General features: G+C 39.0%; 1 protein-coding gene across 1 annotated transcript in view; it reads left to right on the forward strand.

The window, feature by feature from the left end:
* The first annotated feature begins 382 nt into the window (after positions 1–382).
* The window catches only part of VMP1 (vacuole membrane protein 1), a 60,163-nt gene continuing 36,681 nt past the window's right edge, over positions 383–23,864 (forward strand). The window contains exons 1-5 of the mRNA XM_009581960.1: positions 383–483; positions 2,791–2,926; positions 5,310–5,400; positions 7,629–7,739; positions 20,692–20,859. Of these exons, the coding sequence (XP_009580255.1) occupies positions 408–483; positions 2,791–2,926; positions 5,310–5,400; positions 7,629–7,739; positions 20,692–20,859 (582 nt within the window). The 5' untranslated portion in view covers positions 383–407. The remainder of the gene's footprint in view (positions 484–2,790; positions 2,927–5,309; positions 5,401–7,628; positions 7,740–20,691; positions 20,860–23,864) is intronic.

Here is a 23,864-nt window from a genome sequence, read left to right on the forward strand (position 1 = left end):
TCTAATATGAGAATCAAATATTAAGCACCTCTCTCTCAGGATTAAATTGAGGGTTATATGAAGGTCTGCTGCTTCTGGAGCCCAAACAGTGGGCTGAATAGTAGAAGGGATTGTTTAACAAGCTTTTGTTCAGTTGTTAGGAGTGAGACAGTTTTGTCATTTAAGTGAAAAATTTAGATTTAGGTAGGTGAAAATGTTTTAATCTTTGTCATTGTGGGAATTGAATCACTTTCTCCTTTTTAATGGTGTAATGCAGGATAACTGTGATTTGGATCTGGAGAACTGCTGGATGTTTGCCTGTATCCTTTGACTACAGAGTAAATGGAGTCTTCATAACCAGAAATGGAGACATTATGCTTTTTGTTTTTATTCTGCTATTAGATCCCCATACGTGACTGATCTATGAAATGGCAGAGAATGGAACAGATTGTGACCAGAGACGCATAGGAATGATCAAAGAACAGCACAATGGAAACTTTACAGGTAGGTGGAAAATGACTTAATGTTCTCAGCTGGTCAGCTTGGTGTGTAAAATGGCCAATACTCACACAATACTCAAAAGGAATTTTTGTTGGTGCACTTTCTGCCCAGATAATGCAAAGGGCCTCAATGCCTGAATCAATCTTGGAAACTTCAGTCATCTCTAAATCTGAAGTCTAGAGGATTTATGTATTGTAAAGCCACAGAATAGTTTTATGCTGTGTATTTCCATTCAGTTTTCTCTTATACTCTTTTCTCCCTCCAAAGTTCTTATTCTGTAGTTCATATGCATGTGAGCCCTGTAAAGCTGACCTGGGTACCAACAGGGGCTGCAACAGGACTGAGCTAAAAAACTAAACTATGTTGGCAAATACGTGGCTGTAGCAGTCAGGCTATAGAGCCCCACCCTTTGGCACTGAAAAGTTAGTACTTGGTAATAAAAATCTGGTTTACGCTGGCAAAAATCCAGTTATTAGTCTCCCAATTTCTAGCTTTTCTGTTGACATTTAGCTTCACTACAATTTATCAGTTTCAATGATAAATTACTAACAGAACAGTTAACTACTTTATCTCCTGCTTTGCCTCTGTTTTTTCTACTGGTATGTCTGAAGCAGGCTTGGGTTAATGTTTAGGACTCATGAAAAATAACCTGAGAAGGTCTATGAAGAGCCTTGTGTCACTGAATTATCTGTGCTGTGTAGTATAGCGTAGAAATTATAATCATTTTCGTTTTTTTCCTGTCAGCTTTGAATGTGCCAGTTCCATATTTAATTAAGTTTTGTAACCAAGTGATTTCTCAAGTTGTATGCAGTCTTACACCATTGTCTTTTATGACCTTTACTAGAAACAAAGTCATAAAAAACAAGGTTGAAGCATTTCTATTAGACATATTAAGTGAAAAAATAGAGAATAGAAATTCTTGACGCAATGAATGCAGCAAGATTTAACAAGGAACTGTATGGGTGTATGTATGGAACAAATCAAAGTCTTTTACTTAAAAGCTTAAATCATTCTGTAACTCTGAGGGAATGTGGATGTTATCCAGTATTTGCTGTTGTAGGATTTCTGTTAGTTCATCTAAAGCAACTGATGCTTACAGCTAAAGAATACAAAATTAAATGGGCTATGTGACTAATGAGGTATGCAATTTCTATGTAAATATTAGCATCTGATAAGGCAGCATGTTTCAATTACTGGAATAAGACTGGAATTCAATTACTGGAATAAGACTGGAATAATACATCTTGAGTTACAATATGTTGGGGATTCAGATTAGATTAATAATTTAAATGCAACAGCTTTTTACAAATCTGAAATTTATGAATATATTGCAGTGCTTTAAATGTATACAAAACTGAATACATGTGTTTTGACTTTGGTAGTGATGTTTAAACAAGTTTGGTGTCTGTTTATTTTTTCCATTGTTTTGTGATATTATTTTTTTCTCTTATTTCAGACTTCATTTTCTTTAAAAGTTTAAAAATTATTACCGCTCGTTAGCTTGACAACCTTTGAACAAGCCATTCTCATCCAAAAAATAGCTAGGGTTTTTATTAACCTGAACTGTATTTTAAGCCCAAAATAACATGTTTATTAGAAGAACCTTTCTTCTATACTTGTAGTGTACAGTGACTGGTGTTACAGTAGTGTTGAGCTCTGCATTATAACCAAATCACTGCAGTTAAAAGCAACCCAACGTATAGTGTCAGTCCGGCAAAGGACTGCAGTATAAAAGCAGGTCCTTTTCATGGGAGCACTTCCTGTCTGCTGGGCTTATTTTGGAGAAGCTGAACAGCGTGGCAAGGCCTGAGGATCCTGACTGGGAGGGTAGATGCTATTATCCAGTTACACGGTGACTGAAGTGTATAAAGAGCACATGTAATTCAATCTAGTTCGATTGGAGAAGTCTGAGAATAACTTTGGAAGAGAATCAAATTCAAAAGTTCAAAATGAAATGTGGTCTCTGTAGTGGATGATTGAGTCGCATTTGACCTAATGTATTAGCTGGTTTGTAACTAGTAGTGCGGTACCTTGCATAAACGCTAACAGATACGCCAGACTTCTTGCACCCTGGGCCAATTAGATTCTTGAATGGTTGTCAGCTACATGGAGGAAAAAAGCCACCTTTGCTGGTGGTCACCTGATCTCTGATGCCCTTAGAGCAAATGCTTTGTGCTGAGTGGAAAAGATGGCTGGGAGCCCACATTAACTTCCTAACAAAGCCAAAAAAAAAGTCAGTATATTTTTGGGTGGGATGGAATCTGAACTGTCAGCCTGTGCTTTTACATCTCTGTTGCTTTTCATTTGCAGATTCCTCTTCGTTGAGTGAACGGAAGCGAAGGGACCGAGAAGAGAGGTTGAATATTGTACTGTGGAGACAACCGCTTGTTACCTTGCAGTATTTTTTCCTGGAAACTCTAATAAACTTGAAGGAATGGACCATAAAGTAAAGATCATTTCTTTAACTTCTACTAAGCATTCTGGGGAAACCTATGCTTTGATTCAGTAGGTCATTCTGACATCTCGCTTTCCCTGATGATTCGCTTTAAAATTCTTCTTTTGGAAAACGTATTTATTTTTGTACCTTAAAGGTGGCTACTGGAACATACCACACTTCTAACTGTGTACTCAGACCTTCTCCCTAAATTACATAAGTGTAAATACAATAAGTTGTCAATGGAAGAAAATTGCAAACTTCCTTTCTGAAGAGTTGAATATTCCAATTTGAAGGAGTGTTTTGGGATCCTTAAGGAAGAGATACTGTACTTACGACTGCAGTGTTAAGTACCGATCTATTAATGTATGTGTTAGTATCGCTGAATGATCTTCAAATAGCTCAGCTAGGGCAGGGTTCAGGATTACGTGGAACTTGCAGTGATGTTTATGACGCTGCAAAGAGGACTTTGCTTGTAAGCTACATGGTCCCTTTCACAGCAGGAAATGATTTATTAAAGCACTTTCCCTGAGCATTATTTACACACTGGATAAAATGGGCTTTTATTCCAGTTAAAAAATTTGTGAGTAGCTGTCCTAACATCCCCTACTAATGCTGAAATGCATAGATATTTCTTAACGCACTAGGCTTGAGAGGGTTTGGAGTGCCAAAAGGCAAACGTGGGTAAAATTGGCAACTGAAAAAGCCAAAAGTAGCAGCTATCCTAGTGCTTCTGTTGGTAACTGGAATCTCTTGTGTTTGGGATTGAGTTTACATCGTTTTCCCAGTCAGAAGATAGGCTCTAATATCACCTTGGGTGATCCTAGCTGTTGGACTGCTCCTTTGCAGAGGGAGCTGAGATTGGTGATAATGGGCTATGTTCATTGACCCTTCTGGGCTAGGTTCGAGGTGCTGACACATAAGATCCATTGAGAGAAACTTCTGTTTTCCGTTTGTATCTTCTGAAATTATCTGTATGAAAAATACCAGGTTTACGTAGTGTAGTCTTAATCCCCTTTTATACCCCACCCTCCGTCCCCCCAAAATCTAACCCCGAAACCTACTTATTTTACTATGTGCATTCTTTCAACTAGCATTGGGAATTGTTTCTTTGAGAACTGTTTTATCGGGTCTTACATTAGCCATTTCTGACAACCTCCAAGCATTTATTTAAACCCAGCAAAAGTAACATTTGAGGTCTTATTTTAAGATGACTATTACCTGGCTTCCTAGACATCAAATTCTGTCACAGATAGCACTTGCATCCTCTGTTGTGCAGCATATCTATGTTGTCTAGCACTAGCATGAGAGTATCTCTACAGAAAATAATACTATTATAAGCTATCAAGTTGAGACCTCAGATTGACTCTTAATGGTATCCTGTGTTCCACTTGAGTAAATTGTGATTTAAATTATGACAATCAGTGGAAAATCCACTTCTCATACTAATGTAAGCAGCACAAATTATTTTAAAATTAAAGGAAGGTTAGAGTGACTTTTTTCAGTTTGCTTAATATGAAACGTTTGAGACTGTTTTCCTGTATTACACATCTCATATTTCTATCTTTTTCTGTCTAAGTAGATGTTACATTCATAGTTTGCTATTTCATGTCTGAGATTTTTAAGTGATGCTAGCACTTGCTTTTTTATATCATTAGGTGACAGTATAATAGTGTTTCCGAGAAAATAATAAATGTATTTGCTAATCTACTGTGTATGGCCACGTACACATCAAACAGAATGTGTATGTAAAACTAAACAGGCTCAAAAGTAATTGGGTATCAAATTATATTGGAAAACACATTTCTCCCCTTACTGTAGTAGCTTCTTAAAGCTTCATAATTAGCTAAAATGTATTTATTAAACTTTGAGCTGTTACGAGAGATACTAATTTCAATAGGTCAGGGGAACCAAAATAGTGTAAAGATTTGTTCCTCTTACTGTCACTGTGGTTCTACCCACCAGCACACAGTTTGAAATTAGCACTTCTGTATTCCACCCACAGCTCATTCCTTGCCCAGGGCCAGTGCAGTGCCTGCTTTGCACTTTGCTTAACCGTGGATGTTGTTGATGGCCCTGTGTTTGAGCCTGTCTTGGCTGCAGAAGCTGAATATTTGTTTTCAGATTGTGTTTGTTTTCAGTCAGTTACTTTGGTTTTCTTTATTTTAAAAAAAAGCATGCATGGCTGAATTTTGATGTCACTTGACAGTGAAGTAGAGATTTTTTCCGTAAAGAATAAAGACTCCCCAGATATTTTCTTGGGAGGTTTATGCTTTTATAATAGCAAACTTTTCAGCTGACTATATCCACACAGACCCAGTCTACAGGGATAACTAAGTTACTTTGAAATGCATACTAAATTATCAAAAACCCTAATTGCCATTTGTCTTTTAAGATTGTGGCATCGGCGAAGTATCTTGGTGTCTTTTTTACTGACGCTTGCAGTGCTTACAGCTACGTATTACATTGAAGGAACACATCAACAGGTATGAGGTTTTCGAGTTACTTTCCGTAGTGACTAATAAGTTCCTGTCCCTGTGCTAAAGTAGATGTACTGGGAATTGAATGGGGTCTTCATGAAATTGTAATGTGTCTTTTGAACTCCTACTCACTAAGGATTTTTGTTTTTCATGTCATGACTCCTCTCTGTTGTGTGTGGATGAGCTGAGTTTTAGAGGTGCGGAATGATCAGCTGTATCATTTGATCTATTCTGTTGCATCTGTAGGTGTTTCACTTCTCATCCGTTCCTGAATAAGCACACCTCCGATGGTGCAGCACTCCTTCACATCTGCTGTTAACAAGCTTTTAATAGTGGTGTGAGCTCTTGAGATAAAATGTTGAACTGAGTCATGATAGAACTTCGTGGTTCCTGAGGAATGTTTCTTCTTCTGCTATGGGAGGGTCTCCTGACCCCTGTCCCATGCTAGGATAGGCATATATCTAGACATGAGATGGTTTCATGGTTCAAATCTGGTTCTGCAATGCTCCTTATACCCCCATTGTTTTAAAATGGTTGCTTTAAAACCTTCTTTGTGCTTTGGAGTACATGAAGACTGATGCTTTTGCATCACTTGAAGTGTAAGCCATTGCTTAAGCATAAGGTGATGGTGTTGTCTACACTTCTCCCTTCCCCATTTCTCCTTGAGTTTCAGATTTTCCCTGAGGGCAGACAGCCCTTTTAAACCCTGCAGAGCATTTCCTTGTGCAACTGAACCATCTTACCACTTTGACTCTGAAATCAGCGGGTTCCCAGTTTCAGAGAACTTGCTGACATCCATACTGCTATGGTGTGTCACTGGCTGCCTGAGGGACATGCAGGTCTGGAACAGGAGTCCTGGCTTCCCAGGACGGGTCTTGAAATGCAGTGAAATGAGTTGCTTCAGCTTATCGCATTCTCCCTCACTCAATCCCATGCTTGAGACCTAAGCACTTGCATGCAGAGCAGGTTGGTAGATGATAAATTGGTGTCCCGTTCCTGATGGACAAATACCTGCTTCGTTAAAAGCTGCCCTGGTTGGTGGCCTTGTCACCATGAAGGCCAGAGCGTGACGCACTCGGCATTTGCCACTAGATGGCTCTGGCAAACTGGTGTTGAGGCGCATGGCCCCTGAGCTGGCTGCTGGGACTCCTCTGCACCAGTGCTCTGCAGAGCTGCTCAAGGTTTCCTTGAGCCTGCTGGGAGCAAACCTGCGCCTCTGGGACTGGCGAGGGGAGCGTGACCTGCAGCGTCCAGCCGGTGCTTGGAGCTCTCCGTTCTGCGGGGTCTCAGTCACGTGTGCCAGCAGGTATCTGTCCATCCCCCTTCCTCCAGAGCTCCTTCCCTAAAGCCCAGGTCCTGCTAGTGCCTCTATCTATCTCTGTGTACCGCCAATGTATACCTGAATATGAGCCACTTTCTCCTGAAAGCATACTCAGAATAGTGAAGTATACTTGTGTTTTTCACTTGCCGTTTTCAAGACTTTTTTCCACCCTGGCAGGTTGAAGCCTGGTTAAGACTGGTAAACTTCATCTTGGTTCTGTTGGTCCATGGATGGTATAAAATGGCACCTCTTCTTGGGGCTGTGGTACAGACAAGTTGATGGCCTGGCTCATCTTCTTAGTGTTGCTGTCATGGCAGTGAGAGGGAGATACTGCTTCCCGTTTCCCCAGTGTACCCAACTGGACTTTTTATGTCCAGAATTTGCTGTGACTTTCTCATATCCCCTCACTTATATGTGCAACACACAACCAACATTTTAATCTTTTCTTAAAAGTAACAAACCTGGTTACTCACTGGTCCAAGATAAAGCATTCAACAGACTAACTGAGAGTGCAGCTAATTCTATTCCTTTATTTAATCTGTTCAGGCAATTCCCTGAGCTGTCTGCTCGCTGCTTGGGCTCAAGTAGACACTGTCTGGGGCTTGCTGCTCACTGCTCACACCTAGTATGCCTGTTCTGGATTTCAGCCCCCTATTATTGAACCTGAATTTTTCATCTGTCTCCTTGGAAACTTGCTGATGCTAAGGCACGTGGGCTTTTCTTTTGAAAGTGCGCTATTTTCTGTACATGTCTGTGCTGTAATTGTAATAAACTGCAAATAGAAGTATCTAGGATTCTGTTTCAGTTATTGTAATCCAGATAACTATCTGCATTAGTTTGTAGCTTTAACTTTCTCCCATAGGAGATATCACCATTCTTGGTTTTCTTCTCTTTTGTGACTTTTCTTTTTCAGTATGTGCGGTATATGGAGAAAAAGTTCTTCTGGTGTGCCTACTGGGTAGGATTAGGCATTCTGTCCTCTGTTGGACTTGGAACAGGTCTCCACACCTTTCTGCTCTATTTGGTAAGGATATTTCCATACAGTGTTCTTTCTGAATCGAGTATTTAAATTGTTGCATATTTTTAAATATGTGAATAAAGAATATTCCCTAAATCCTAAACGTTAGGTACTTCTGAAGGAAGAGAAATACTCAGTGTAATGCTTCTGGGCTCTAGTGAATGCTATTGATGTTCTATACTGTATAACCTTGTATTGTAGTTTGTATGCTATATGTTTGTTGAACTGTAGATATTAGCCTGCTGTTAATCCTCCCTTTGAAACAAGTCAAAATCTGCAAGCTCTATCCTCTAATTTCCTAATTTAAAGGAAACATTTTCTAGTGTGTGACAGCTCAAATGTTTCAATTTAAAATTTTTCAGCATACTCTTTTTTAGTAGCTTAAAATGATCATTTTTCTAGCTGAAACTGCTGAAATAGGCAGCTATTTTAAAGTTCAGCCTGTATTAATTTTGCTTTGAAAATAATAGCACGAAAAATGTTTGTCCACAAAGATAAAATAATGTTCTGAAAATTTCTATGATGTTGTTTATCTCAACTTAGCTAGGAAAGTTAGGGAAATGTTTGGGTGTGTTTTGCTTTTGGCCATTGGATTAGTTCCTTGTTTATGAAACCACTGTCCTGGATTTAAGAAAAGGATTCATGGCCACAAAATAATTAAAACCAGTTTATGCAACAAATGTCATCTTGTATTTGGAACAATTACAGATGTTTACTTTCAGAACTGCTTTAATCATTAACAATAACACAGAAAACACTACAAGAAACAAGAAACTCATGCTTTTCCACACAGCAGGGCAATGCCTCTTAGATCGAATGGCATCTGTATGGGCTGCATTTGCAGTACTGTTAAGACTTACTCTAGTGTAGCTTCTCTCCTAAAGAATGTGGAGGCAGAAAGTACAGGAGAAAGGAAAGTATTGCTAAACAGAAATATGTTTATGCATGCACAGCCTTCTAGACAAAAATATTGCTGTCAGTCTAAATGATTGGAAATGGAAATTGAGTAAAGCTGATGAACACAGTGTCTAAACATTTTTATGTAACACTGGATAGTGCTTAGACAGCAGTGAATTGACAATGTACAGATCTTTCTGACTTGGAGAGACGATGCTGTTAATAGCTTAGGAACAGTAAGACGCATGGGCTGGACAGAGGGAGAATCGATCGAAATCATCTGTCCTGAACTGAGGCGGAGAGGCAAACCAGCATCGAGTGATGCATGAGGTGGAGTCAAGCTCACAAAATCAGCTCACTTTGGGTTCTCTGCCAGCCTACGGTGAGAGTGAAAATGCAGCAAGATGGGGTGAGCAGCTATTCAGCAAAAAAAAGAGGAAGGGAAAGGAAAGCAATTCCAGGTTTGCTGCAGAAATCAGTTGATCATGATTTAAATCAGCAAGTAGGAAACAGTTTAAATGATAGATTTTAAACTTGTTCTACTTTTTATATATTTTCTTAGGCTATCAACCAATGAGAGTCAACTTAAGATTTCTTCTAACCAAAGATTTCACGTATTTAGACATTCTCTTTGAAGCAGTTTGGAGAGCTTATCATACAGTTCCTAATCTGAATTTTCACGTGTTGTGTCAGAAATCGAGTAAATAAGAAATGTTATGCACCATTTCTAAACTGTATTTGAAAGTGGGTAGTGTTTCTTTGCTGTGCATTGATCTGACGCAGGGTAGCAAGAGTGCTGTCATTTTATACTCTAGGCCACTCCAAGATGATTTTGTCACATAACGAAGTCCTCATAAGACAGCACCATTTCATTTCTAAAAGAAAGTGGAATGAATTGACCTGTCTTCTACTCTGTATTTAAAAATCCAGGTGTTTAAATAGTTCTAAATTACTTTAATCAAAAACAAATTAAATTTCATAACATATCACTTAAGTTTTCCTGTGGCGTATGCGAACCTAGTGGATATCTTTAGGCCATGACCTGACCTGACATTAAAGTAGTGTATATACAAAATGTAAATTCACTATTGGCTTATCAGTATAACTTACGGTGGGTGTATTGGAGGTGAACAGCTTTCCAAAGGTTACAGGGAGGTCCATCACCTAGGAAAAAAAAATTTAGTTTAATATTGTTAGCGAAGGTATTTATTGCAGATGTAGCGAAGGTATTTATTTGGAATGTAAGAGGCAAGGTTTCATATAACTTTGCTGGGGGGAAAAACCAGACAAAATAGATTGCACGGAATAATGAGAAGGTTGTTATAGAATAAAATGTAATAAAACTACACCATCAACATCTAATGTGTAACACTACAGGAGAAATACTTGTTTGCTTTAAATATATAAGGCAGATAAGCATGTTTCTATTACACTGATGGAATTCCACAAAGGCAGTGAGTGTAGGAAGAACGAGAAGCAAGGATTCATTTTCCTCTTTTCTCCTGTGCAAGATTTAGTGATTAGCATGGACTGTAAATTCAGGACAATTACACTTTCTGGGCAACTGAACGCTTGTCTGAACACTGAGTGGTTCAAAATTTGGTAGAATATATCTGGCTTTGTAGCCACTAGATGGCAGTGGGAGTGTAAAAACACAAGTTTATTCCCCTAACAGCGTGTTGCCATTTTAAGTACCCGAACTGTTAATGTTCTTGCCAATACAGCTGTATCAGCAATACGTATATGTAATATGCTATCAGTGTAGTAATACACTGCTTAATATCGCCTCAGTTTGAGCCTACACCTTGTGTGACAGGGAACACAGAATACTAACTAAGACTGTTGGTGCAACTTTTAGGGGTAAATTGTTTCAGAATAGTATTCTGGATTTAACCCATCTGGAAACAATGCAATTAGGAGCTCCAGCTTTCAAAAGGAGGAGTTTTAAACTATTTTGCTTTGTCAGTTGTGCAGCAGTTGCCTCTGAAAGTAGAAATACGATAGGTTAAGCGGGGAACTCGCTATATTAACTTTTACTTTACTGTATATCTAATTTTCATGTTCCATATACTTTAATTATATTTCTTCATTATGGTAAAACTTACTCTCCTATTGATTCAAAGAAATACGAAGTTACAAAACAGTAAATCCTCTTCTGCTTTAGTGCCTGGATTTGCTGGCAATAGAGAATAGACTCAGTAAGTGTTTTAAAATTGCTTTTAATTAATTGCTCATTTAAAATCTGAATGTACAGTGAGATTGTTGGGAATGCAATTACATGCTTAGAGAACAATGCTCCTGGGCCCACCCATGCGCTGCTGAGCTCTTGTTGATGCTTGCAGTATTGTCTCTGCCATTAAGGGCCACGGGGTAGGAATTGATGGCATGTAGGCACCTGTTCAGACAGTGCGCCTGAACTTCTTCAGCTGTGACACAGGTGCATCTTTTTTAAATATAGCCCTCCGTTTACTGCATACAACTATTTTCATATTAAATTGTTCATAAGCACAGCCTATTAGCTGGGGAAATCATAGAAATATGAATGACACTGGATGTTTGCTTTCCCTGGCCTGGTTAGCTATTTTTCCGGTGTTGAAAACTGTCATTTGTCTGGATTCTTCAAAGCATCTCTCACCAGCCGCTTTTTGGAGCGGCATGAATTCAAATGCCAGGAGAGATTCTGGGGTAAGCTGAGAAGAGAGTACTTGGAAACGGTTCGTTTAAAGTAGATTTTACAATCTAAAGCAGTCTCAGTTTGGGGGGAAGTTGCTGCCCCTGGTTAGTATCAGTTCACATCTGATTTGGATTTTGTTGGTCACCAGCACATTCTTGCTGCAAACATCTTGGTCTAGGAGGGAGAGGTCAATTTTATTAGTTTGATAATAGGCTTTTTATTACTATTTCTGTGATTCAAGAAACTTCTATATATTATAAAGGGTTTGAACATTGTTTGCTGCATTGGTTCCTAGTTTAATGCTGCTTCCTTAGTTGTAGCCAGCAGTAAATGTAAAATTTGACATGGCTTTTTGGGAAACGATTCTCGTGCTGCAAATTGGCACTGAGCTAAGGGCTGGCACAGAGCAGATCTTCAACGCAGAAATAGGGAAGCAGGCCACTCTTCCAAGAATCCTTTTTATTCTGACACTTTCAAAACAAGTCTGCTGGCTTATTTTCCCAAAGTCCATTAAAGGTTTTTCACAATTCTTTAAAAACAACACTTTAAAAATAGTAATCATGATGTGTTCTGTAGGAAATAAAACTATTATGATTAATGACTCTAAATACTGCTTTTAGCAGCACACAGCTTTTTTCTTAGTCCTGAAATGTTTTCTCTTCTATTGGTGGTATATTAAAATATAAATGACATGAATCACCCAATTACCAAAAGAAGATGACTGAGGGTAACTCGGCAGGAATTCCGTGCATTTGTACATCTCAGAGAGGTCTGTTTGCTGCCGCAAAACGAAATGAATGAGCTGCCGGTGGGCAGGGGGCTCGGGCGGAGCAGGGGACACTAGGTGGAGCGCTTGGTTGGGACCGTGCTGCCATTGCCATCGTCAGGCAACGCTCTGCCTCGTGATTTGGTTTCAGTTCAGCTTTGGCAAATGGATTGCAAAAGATGCAGCTAAGGCAAAAATATCAGCTTAGAATTAATGCCTATCAAAAAGTCTTCCAGGAGAAGCGGACGATAAATGTCCCTTCTGTGGATGGTCCGTGTTAATCTGTAATGGTGGGGGATGAATGGAAGCAAATTCCTTACGGGTCAAAAGTGCAGAGCAAGCTTCGGCTGTTTGCATTTGTTTGTGTTTTTGTTTCTTAAATATGGATCTCTGCTTGCTTGCTGACAGAGCCAAGTGGAGCAACTGCTGAAAAGGTTTTCACTGGTGGCCGGGTTGTGGACTAGCACAAACAGGAAACGCGAGGTACGACAGGAATGTTTTGTGTGCGGAGGTCGCACAAGAGTTCCAGTTTTTTTAGAACCGTAGTATGTGGGTTTGTCACTTAATTCTTACTGGGGTGTTCTGTAGCAGAGTGGAAGAGAGCACGGCTATAATTTCAGGCCATGAAAAGGAACAGAAAACTGCCTTTAAAGGGAAGTGAGTTGAAAAGACAGTGTCCTTATTGACAGTGCTGGCTTTAGAGAACCAGTTGGAGTTTATCTGGGCTTGAGGGTTCAGTATCTCGCTTTTGTTCTGAATTGGTTCCAGGGTTTGGCTTTGGCGAGGGGTCACATTCTGGCCTCCTGAAAGTGTGGTAGTTAGCAGCTGAAATGAGTCGTGTTTTGGCCCTATCTGAACTGGTTTAGGTTAGAATCTGAAGATTTAAAATCCAGATACCTTGTGCAATAATGCATTAGCTTTTAAAAAAAAAAAAAAAAAGTTGTTGGTGTAAATAATTTTTAAAAAAACCCCAAAACCACCAACAACAAAACCCACACAAATAAAAAAACCTTTTCCTGCCCGGACTACTGAAAACTTTTTAAAATCAAACTTAATTCCTTTCAGTTATCTGGTTCCAGGAGCTAAGCTTGTAAGAAGACTCATGATAAAATTACTAAAGTGCTTCTAAAAAGAAAACCTCACAAAACAGGGCTTACTCCACTTTTATGAAGTAGATAGAATAATTTGGAAATCCACAGAACTTACTCTCATTTTTTTCAGGAGTATTTTCATAGTGATTGTCAGCTTCAGGAGAAGTTTTGCTCTTCCCATGTGGATCGTTCAAAACTAGTGTGAGTAACCCAGAAGACTATGGGTTCTGTGTGTAAGGGAAAAAGTGAGAAACAAACGCTGAGCTGCCTCAGCGAGGTGGGAGGGCGCAGCAGTGCTCCCCTTCCCAGCGCTGAATTATTTTTGTTAAGTCAGGTGTTCATTTTCAGTCCGTACTGTTCTTCAATTCACATGTCAACTTGCAAGCCTAAAACAAATGAAATAAAAAATGGTTCTGTCTAATATCTGTGCTCAGATTACTGCTATTGACTTGTTAAGGTAGTTGAAAGAAAAATACATGGTGGGTGTAGAAGACAGAAATTAATTCTAAAGTAAGTTGAAATGGATCCTGTTTGTGTGAGGGTTGTTTGTGACTCTTACTCTCTCATTTGTTTCCTTCATGCCTTTAAACCTACTTCCTCCAGCTGTCCTAAGCTTTTTACAATGAACTGAAACATCCTGGAATACTTGAATCAACATATAACTTAAAAAAAAAAAAATCACTTTTGCTAACCATTTCTTGACGGGAACTCCTGCTTACAGCTCACGCAGGCTCTGTTCTGCTTGAAACTGCAGCATTGATATTAATGCACTGATGAACTGGAAGGGTCCAATGAATTAAACTGGACACTGCTGCCAGGTTAGTTGTGTAACCTGGGTGTTTCGTAAACGCATTTAAAAAATCTGAGATGGTATTTTCAAAGAGAAAAATGTTCATTTGGAGCCTTAGTCCCTGTAAGTGCACCCACTGTTGTTGTATGTGTCAGATATCAATAGATACCTGCAGAGAATAAAATCAGCGCCTCTGGTTTAGATTATGCTGTGGAAGAACAATCCCTTCCACCGCTGCAGCTCAGCCTGAGAGATTGCGGACTGAGCCCCGAGGCCCTGGTCTGGTGCGTTAACGTGAGTTGAAACTGATGGTGGTTTAAGTTCTGCTGGGCGCGAGCCTGGCAACTACCAAGCAGACACTGCTGGTCCCGCTGTCCTGCTCCGAGGGTGGTAACCTCTGGCGTAGGGGCTGGTGGAACAGCTGGAAGCAATAACCTCCCGTATTGCCCCACTGTAACTTGCCGGACCTCATGAGTCAGAGCCCGAAATGGCATGACTGCGAGTTCCATATATGGCCTCCAGTGCTGCTGAAAGTCGTGTACGTCAGGGTCTGGATGGTTTATCTAAAGCTGGAACTGTGGCAGTAAACAGCTAATGAAGTGCCTCCATCTGTGCAGGATTAGCTACCTTTCTTCGACTTTTCAGAAGTCCGCAAAATATTGATGTCGTATTAATATTTAAGCTATATTGAGCATCTTGGCCAGCTATCGTGATCACTATGGTGATTTGAACTTGCACCAAGCTGAGGAGTTAATAAGACGATTGGTACACCCTTTTCTTCTTTTTGAAGGTTGATGGACTTTACCTTTTAGATGCTGATGCCTTGTTTTCGTTATCTGCTCTCAACTTCCTTGTCACTGGTTCTGTGTCTCATAACTCCGCTGGGAGGTCATGTTGTGCTTTCTCCTCATTTGCTCCCTTGGAGTCTCTGCTCTTTTTTTTTTTTGTGGGTTGTTTTTTTCTTTTTTATGCACAGCCTGAACTTTATACTTTTCATGTCACTGCTTCCTTGAACAGGCTGGAAATAATGATAACAGTGCAAGACGATCTCTAATTGGAGATGTTGAAGCCAATCATCACAGCTAGTGTCAATTTGAATAGATGCTGTGATTTATGCTTCAGAAATAATAAGTGGGTGGCTAGGGAAGGGCAAAGAGAGAATGCTGACAGATTATTTTTGTTTTCTGTCAGCACCAGAGTATAAACTTGGATTCTTCCAATTGTGCCTTCCCCTGACATGAGTCTGTTTGCTCCTATAGAAAGTAGCGTGGGCACAGCCTTACAAAACGTCTGCTTTTCATGTTACTCCTCAAAGTAGCAACATGGTGCTGTTATGCATGCAGTGGTACCACGTGCCTGCTCCCTCGGTGGTTCTTGTTCAGTCATATTCAGAGCTTGTGGCTCATCGTTTGGAATTTCCATCAGCTCTGCGCTGTGGGGCAAGGCTTGACTGAAGTGGGAATAGAAACTTGCTAACAGACACATGATTGTAAAATTAATATATTGCATGAAATGCCGTGACAGTCTGCCAAAGCTAGCCCTGACTGCTTGATGGATGTTTGTGTCACTTGCGGATGCTCTAGGTACGGGATCCTTCTTCATTCTGAGCCCCGTTTTACAGCCAGTACTGCATACCAGACATTATATAAAATCACAAGACGTTTTAATCTTGTAACACAGACAGACAGACTAGATTGACATATTTACATGCCACCTCCAGATCAAGCTTTTCCCTCTTAATCACAGAGCAGTTTTCTTTGTGGGTAGTTGTCCACTGCTCTTGAAGATAAAAAAGATGCTGTAACTTGGTGTTACTTTCTTGAGAGGTATAATGACTTCATAGATAAGTATGAGATGAGTCGCAGCCTGGGGCAACACTTGCAGGATGTTTCCCATGAGAAGCAAGCTTTTGTTTTTCCAATTTATCTTAATCAAATATAGCATGACATGTTTCCCCCCTGTGGAAGGGCTGAGTCTTGAACCCAGTTTGAAAAGCAGTGTATCCATGGAGGAAAACAGATTTTTAGTGCATTAAGTTCAGCAATGAGTTCACTGTAATATTTTTCTTGCTGGCAGACATATCACTTTTCTTTGTGAAATGTTTCTAAATTAGAGACAGTCTAAAATTTTACCTTCCCTAAAAAGAAAAGGTTAAAATTAGATGTAGTTGTTCTTGTGCTTGTGTCACTTCAGCAGGGTGGCTGTTCTGTGAAGGGGCACGTGAGAAACCAACATTTGTTACGGAATTTGTTTGCAGCTTTAATTGTGTTCACAGTCTAGGTGCTCTACAGAATGATTAATAATGTGAAAATATGATTCATTTTTAATTGGATACTCAGTCATTTTTCCTTACGGTAAAGACTTTTCTGTTTTAAGTATTATACATATCAGCATGCTTTTAAGGATTTTAACTTCCTGATTTTTTTTTTTTCATGTGCCTGCTCTGTCTTTCCACTCGCACGGATGAATTTCCAAGCATAATTTATAGATAAAAATATTATACTTTCTAGAAATTTCATAATACAGCATTCAAAATAACTTATTTCTGAGGATTAGCAATGTCTATTCTAACTTGGGTGCCTTCAATCACTGAACTAAAACTTCTCTGAAGGCCTGTGAGTTCAAGAGTTCGAGGTTACCTTCTGTGAGACATTCGGGTTATATAGCCAGGGTTTTCCAAACTCCCCTAAATTACTGTTGCTAAAAAAGAGATTTATGTTGAGTTGATCTTGATGACCAGATCTTGTCTTGTTTGATTTGTAAATTGTACAGATATTTCTAACAAATCGCATTCCAGCCTAACCACAGGCTCCTTCTGGTCGTCAGTAGTGGCAAGCGAATGTTTCTCACCCGAGTCAGCAGAATGTTTCTCAATTTCTTCTCTGTTAGCCCTTGTTAGTGCCTCCTGCAATTTAAAAAAAAAAAAAAAATCATTGGAAGAGGGTGAGGGAAAGACAGTTGGTGTTCAGGATCTTACATGCCTTGAATTTCAGCGACTCTTCCTGGTTTGGCAAGCAGCGTGTCTACTAAATCGCCTGGTTTTAGTATTTGTTGTCTGGTAGGATAGTTTTGCAAATGCCCTTTTCAAAGGTAGAGCTGCAGTTAGAGTCAAAGAGGGGATATCTTCGGAGTTTTCCTAAAGTGTTGAAATAAACGGAGCTATTGCAGAGAGGCAAAATGCTCCGACTATTTACTGCGGCCCCACGCGGAGAAGGAGGAGGAGAGGGTGGAGGAGGTATTATTTGTGAAGAGGATTAAAAAATTGTATGAGAATTAATCCTTCTGGCACAGGGAGGAGTATAAAGAAAACATCCCAGAGTTAACTGGGATTTTCCAAAGGTGGCACCTAAAACTCGTTTGAAGTTGGTTCCCTGTTCCATTGAGAGTTAATTGCTATTTAATTTAGCTATTGCTAAATAGAAATATTTATTTATTATAAATACTGCTAAATATAAAGCAAAATGGCACCTCTCTTATGAAACATCCAGTGGCCCTCCCACTCTTCCTCCCCCCGCATTGCAACCATGGTCCTGTTTAGCCAACCATTGTTTTGAGGTGCTTGGTAACCATGGCTTTGTGAAAGTATAATGCTCTATGTAAGCTCTCAGGGCTGAGCTAGAACAAAAGCAGATGTCAGAGATGTTGCATGCAGCCTGCCAAGCCGTGAGACGTTGTCCATTTGACTAGCAGGGCAGCTGGGCTCCGCTGCCAGAGGAGGACACAGGGTTGTTCTGCTTTCCTTTGGCCTGTGCCGAGTTCCAATACTCCACACTTCATCACTCTAAATGAACTGTTTATGCTTTATTTCTTATTCCAGTTAAAATGTGGCTTCTGTGGGTTCCATAACTCCAACTTTTTTCCATTATAGAATTGTTTACATTACAGTGGAAGAATTATGTTCAATTGGCGTAGTCTTCAGGTGGCTCAGTGGCCGTTTACAGCTGCTTTGTGAAATGCCTTTTTTTCCATTGGCTACTTCTTGTAAAATTTTTCCTTTTGCAGACATTTGTTGAGACTGGGAGAGCTCTTTTAACAGGAGGCAATGTTTTGAGGCCATTAAGCCATTTCAAGGATGGCAACTCTGTTGAGAGAAGCTGTTCGTGGCAAGAAGCTCCTGCAGCAGCCTCCTGTTAGGCATTTTGTCACTGCTTGCTCTCCTGAGATTGTACGGTCGTCTTTACACACCTTGTGTGCAGTTTGAGAAGAAACGCTGGTAATGCTATCACTGAAACCTTGCAAGGGGTTGGGGGCCTCGCTACAGTAGCGATTAAATTTGTCTCTTACCATTATAAAACTGAAACTAACAGTCTCCCATCACAGCTGGCTGTAGTTATACTGTAGTGTGGCATGTCTTCCAAATTTTGTGGAACTGAAAATCATACTTCTTGATTCACACACCATATCTCACTGCCTTGGCAACGACCTTACCTGTACTCTCAAGGGAACGTAGGAAGTGGTCATTTACAACTCAAGTACGTGGGGATTTCCTCCATGCAAATTTGCTGTTCAAGAGAATTTTATTGCAGACTTCTGCAGGTGAAAAGCATTAATTTAAGGAAGATGGCCTGAGACCTTTTTTTGTCCTAAGGTAGCTGTCAGATTGGGGAGAGGCAAGCAGGGGATGGGATTAAATTCCCCAAGTTTCGGAGTACAGTGGAGAAAGAGGTTCCCAGGTTTGCCTTAAATGTGCTTTACAATTTTAAGAAAGTTTCAACTCTCTTTGCATCTGTCCTCAATGAGTAAAACAGATACGCTATTTGTTTAGATATGAAGCTGCAGGGGACAGGGATGATCTTGCTACAAGTACCAAAAAGGAGTTCATTGCCATTGGGGCCTACAGAAATGTCAATAGTATACCTTATTAGTCATTGGTTCATTCATCCATTCTTTGTTCTCCCTGCCATATCAAAATCACTCGTGTATCGATTTCTGGATCCTCTCTTTTTCAGTTTTACTTCAATGAACTTTTTTTTTTTGCAAGAGACTATGCCTCGTTTATCATATCAGCAGGTTGCATCTATGTATTCATATAATCCAAAGTATGCCAAAGCACTTTGAATTAGTCTCCTGTAAAGTAACAAGGAATAAATAAAAGAATTTGCTTGGTATCAGGGCAGCTTGTCCTTTACCAATTGCATGCCAGAAGAATGGTTTTATTTTGAATTGTTTACATATGACAACAGTAGTCACAGCTATCCTACAGAAAAATGTAACTGGTATTTTTTGCAACATTCTTATTTCACTGCCGTTAAAAAATTACAGTATCAAAGTACTTGCGTAAGTCCAGTGCTCTGGTCTTTTCAGTGGGACCTGAAATGTTGACGTGAGTGAACCCAACTAAAATCTTCTTCCCAGCAAGTCTAGAAAAAGCAATGGAGCCTCACCTTTTGTGTGAGACCTGCTGTGGAATTTCACCCTTTAATGTGCAAATGAAGCCTGCAGGGTCCTCTGAATATATCTCTGGCTCCTGCATTTCAAAGTGAGCTTTGGAAGCCTTGTGCAGGGGAATGGCAGTGCTGAGGTCTATGGCACTTTCCCTCATTATTCTGTAATAAATAGCTTTGATTTGGGTGGGGGGTATCAGGCTCCCTTATTGGTCTAGTAAAACATGACTCATTAAAAGGAAAAAACGTAGAAGAAAATTGTTGACAATAAGTTTCCCAACATGATGTCAAAACCCGTCAAATCATTAATAGCAGAAGTTAAGGTTTCTGTAATTTATTCTGCACGGAAATAAAACTTTAAAATTTATTTAAATCTGTGACTTTATGAAAAGACCTTAGTTTAACTCAGCACTTTTTTTTTTTAATTCTTCCTTCTTCCCTGGACAATGTTTCCCTGACCTTTTGCTAAGTGATTTATTTTTGAGCTACAACATCTAGTGTTCAGGCCATAGACTACTTGAATTGCTTCACACTTCTTTTGTATTAAAATAATGGCAGTTTTTTCAGGTTTTTTAAGTATGTAGCAGTTCAATTCTTGAATAGATTTTTATGCTAGTTTTATTTGGAGGTCTGTCCAAAAAAATCTTTTAATGTAAGATGGAGACTAGAAGTATTTCAATTATACAGCATTTAAATAACATTTAACTTTATATTTCAAACCATTTTCAGCAAATAGCAGTAAGGTCACTTTCTTGTATACACAGAGAAACTGACACAAATTAAGGAACTGATTTTTGGAGAAAGATCCAAAAGTTAAGAAGTGCCACTGTAAGATATCGTAAAGTCCCAGTCATTTAAAAAAAAAAAAAAAAAAAAGACACATAGAATTTAAATGCCTCTATCCTCTAAAAGCAACAGTAGGGAAAACTCCTGTTCTAATAAAGCTGTAGGCCATAAATACCTTAAGGAGGACATTTTAAAGTTTTGAAAATTTTCCTGTTTTTTAAGAAGTAAGGATTCTTATTTCTCCTTGGCAACCTCATACTACTGTACAATGGCATGGCAAAAGCTGAAAGGCTCCTTAACATTTTTAGTGGATCACAAGAAGGATGTGGTTTTTTGTTTGGGTTTTTTTTGTTTTTTGTTTTTTCTGGAAAGAGCATTAGTAGCTCAACATTGCACTTCAGATGGTCTAAAAAAACCCCGACATTTTACATATATAACATTATTAATGGCCAAAGCAAGAAACACTGTTTTAGCCTAGGTTCCTTGCATCAGGGACAAATGTGGGTTTTTAATTTTAACATTTATTATAACTAACATAAAATGCATTTGAAATTACTTGTGTTTTTTCAGGGTCCACACATAGCATCAGTTACTCTTGCTGCATATGAATGTAACTCAGTTAATTTTCCTGAGCCTCCTTACCCGGATCAAATTATCTGCCCTGATGAGGAGACGACTGAAGGCTCCATCTCTTTATGGGCTATCATCTCAAAAGTCAGGCTGGAGGCCTGCATGTGGGTAAGGTTTGGTTTATAAAACTTAAGAATTTTAATTTATGCACTTAATTTGTGTGTTCAGCAATACACAAAAATTCCTGAATTAGCAAAATAATGATGGCTTACTCTGCCAACAGTAACACGTGTATCTGCAATATGAATAGTTGCTTTCCTGATCAACCTTCTCTGTACTAGCCCTGGATAATTTTAATCTCCTTTAAAGAGAAGTAATAGGATATTACTGGGCTATCTTTTATTAGCTGCAGTGTTGACTACTTTTCTAAATGCTAGTAGAAAACGCTCATGTGCTTCAAAGCTGTTGATGTAAAAGGTAAGTTTCAGAAAGGGTATCTGCATCCCAAACGATCTTGCAGCTGTCAGGTCTCACACTGCATGCAGTTAACAAATAACGTCAAAAATTTTGAGCCTGTAACTTGAGTGAAGTTGCAGTTACTCATATGAAGGACTCAGGCCCTAATATCATAGCTGAAATGTTTTTCTGGGTTGCATCAATAGATTGGATTAAATAGTGCTAAATGTTGCACATTTTTATATATTTTATTCCTATTTCTCTGCCTGTTTCCATTATGGCAAACTTTTCACTTAAAACAGGAAAAGCAGGTTAGCTTTTAAGTGAATCACAGTCTTAGGAAACACTGTCATTGGAACTTCGTTTCCGTTTTCCTTTTTTTTTTTCCTTCTACAGCTTTTTACAGAAGTTTCATTTTTGGAGGATTTCGGTCAGCTAAGATGTTTTTTTCATTACGTGTAGATTATTTTGAGTTGAAGTTTACACAGATGCATCGGCTGTGAACTGCATGCCAAATTAACTTTAAATTTTACTACTGACTTCCTGTTCTGACTGATGATTTAATTATGAAATTCTTGGTTGTCCAATTCAAATGTAGAGAGGGGAAATTCTGAAAATATATGGTATCTGATGTCTGCCCTTGCATTCCTTCTAATGATATGAAAAGATATATTAAGGCAACTTTGGTCACTACAACTTTTAAAATTATCAGCAGCTGTGTTACCTACAAAAATTCCAGTTAGGTCGTACGCATTACAGACTGAAGTAATGTGTAGCAATACCAAAGTCAAAATACTAACAGAGAAAGTGGACTTACAGCCCTCTCAAGAAGCAAAGTACATCTTAAATTTCACTCTTTCTAATGAGAGGACAGAATTGCCTGAATGCTTGATAAGTAGCTAAACATACAAGTACTTACAAGACCATAAATATAAGATTTCTTTTTATTTTCTTCCTCGTCCCCCTCTGCTTAAGTTTGTTTAATGGAGACTAGAGTAATAAAAATGGCATTTACAATTACGTTTCTAGGGTTGCAAAATAAAAATGTAGCTCAGGGTAAACAGCCATTGCTTAATCTTCAGCATGTAAAATAACTGAACTATGACGAGAATGAAGTAGTTTAGAAATGAGTTAATAGAGTTGCAAGCATTGAAAGCTCGTGTCCTGAGCAGCCATGAGGGAGAACAAATGGTACCTTCAGTCTCTCACTTAAGCTGTGTTTCTTGGTTCAGGCTAGGAAAAGGACAAGGGAACAGGACCAAGCCAGAACATTTGTATCCCACTCTCTCCCCCCCCTTTCTTTCTTCTCGCCTTCAAATTCACTGTCAGCTACCTTTTCACTGAACTCTGTCTCCACTAGATTTTCCCTTGGGAGCATCCTCTGTCTACCAGTGGTGTCTAGTGTAATGTTATGCTTTCTTGGAATGTTTCATGAGTACATAAACATTGCTTGCTAATTTCCTGTAAGCCAAATCAAGTTGGCAATTGCTGCTGCTTCTTCCAGTGTGTTTCTTTTGTCCTAATTCCAGTTCACTTTTTATGGAAGCTGTTGAAGAAACTTGTTTTTGATTCTGTCACTCTTAAACTGAATGTCCATCTTAACAAGAAAGTAATGGTGACTTCCAGAAAGTGAAAAGGCTGATTTTTGCAAATCAAAACCTTACTAAAAAAACCTGGAATTTAATTAATTTTCTGCTTTCAAACTGAAATCAAGAATATTAAGTTTAATTCCTAATCTGGGTATGATTGAATGAGCTCACAAAATTTTTTTTTTTTTTTTAATGGAACCAGCAACTTCTAATTGGATCTAAAATCTGAACTTATGACAAACCCTGGATAAATGTAAAAGAAAAGGAATTAATGGATGTATACAGATGTGCTCCTAATGCAGCACATGGAGCCCTGTGAGGAATAGGTACAATAGCAGCAACAGCCTATTTCTTTTAGACTTGTAAAGTGAAATTATGTTGAAAGGCTCCAAAGTGAAATCTGGCCAATCTCCTTGATTGTTTGGAGGGAGACAGGAGGGTGGTAACAATATAAGTTTTCATGTGAAATGCTGAAAGCAGGTCGGTCCCAGTGGGGACTTTGCAGACCTCTGACTATAAAGCTAACAGACTAAGCATCCTGCAAGGTTTGAATGCAGGGATTTATCTGCACAAGGGATTTGATTCAGATCACAAAAACATCAGCGGCTGTTTCAGCCAACTTAAACCAGGTACAGTTTTTTCCAGAGATTAAAATCATTACTAGTCCCCTGCATGTCAGTGATAGCCATTTTTGCTGATAATGAGTGTTACGAGGATTAAATATCACTGTATCTAAGGAATTATTAGGTGAAATGAAAATGATGCTTTTTTTCAATCACTATAAATGTTGGCTCCACCAGTCCTGGCCTGCAGAAGGACTCTCAAAAACAATCTGCTAGGTGTATGCCAGTTTTCACAGCCTTCCATCCCACAGGGACAAGGAATTCAATAGTGCCCTACATTTTTAATGTGGTGCAGCTTTTTTTTGTTTTTTACAAGAAATAAGGGGAAAGAATAAAAATGTTTAATTGCTCAGGATTAGCAGAACAGGCAGCCTGTGTCCTGACCGGGATAAAATCTGTTTAAAAGACTCTTTCTAGTGGAGTAATTTCCTAGTTTCCTTTTCTGAATTATTTGTGTAAAAGAATTTTGATTAGCATTTGCCTTTCCAATTTGTTGTTAGTCCAA

The sequence above is a fragment of the Fulmarus glacialis genome, unplaced genomic scaffold, assembly GCF_000690835.1.
Source record: "Fulmarus glacialis isolate BGI_N327 unplaced genomic scaffold, ASM69083v1 scaffold13097, whole genome shotgun sequence".
Lineage (NCBI taxonomy): Eukaryota > Metazoa > Chordata > Aves > Procellariiformes > Procellariidae > Fulmarus > Fulmarus glacialis.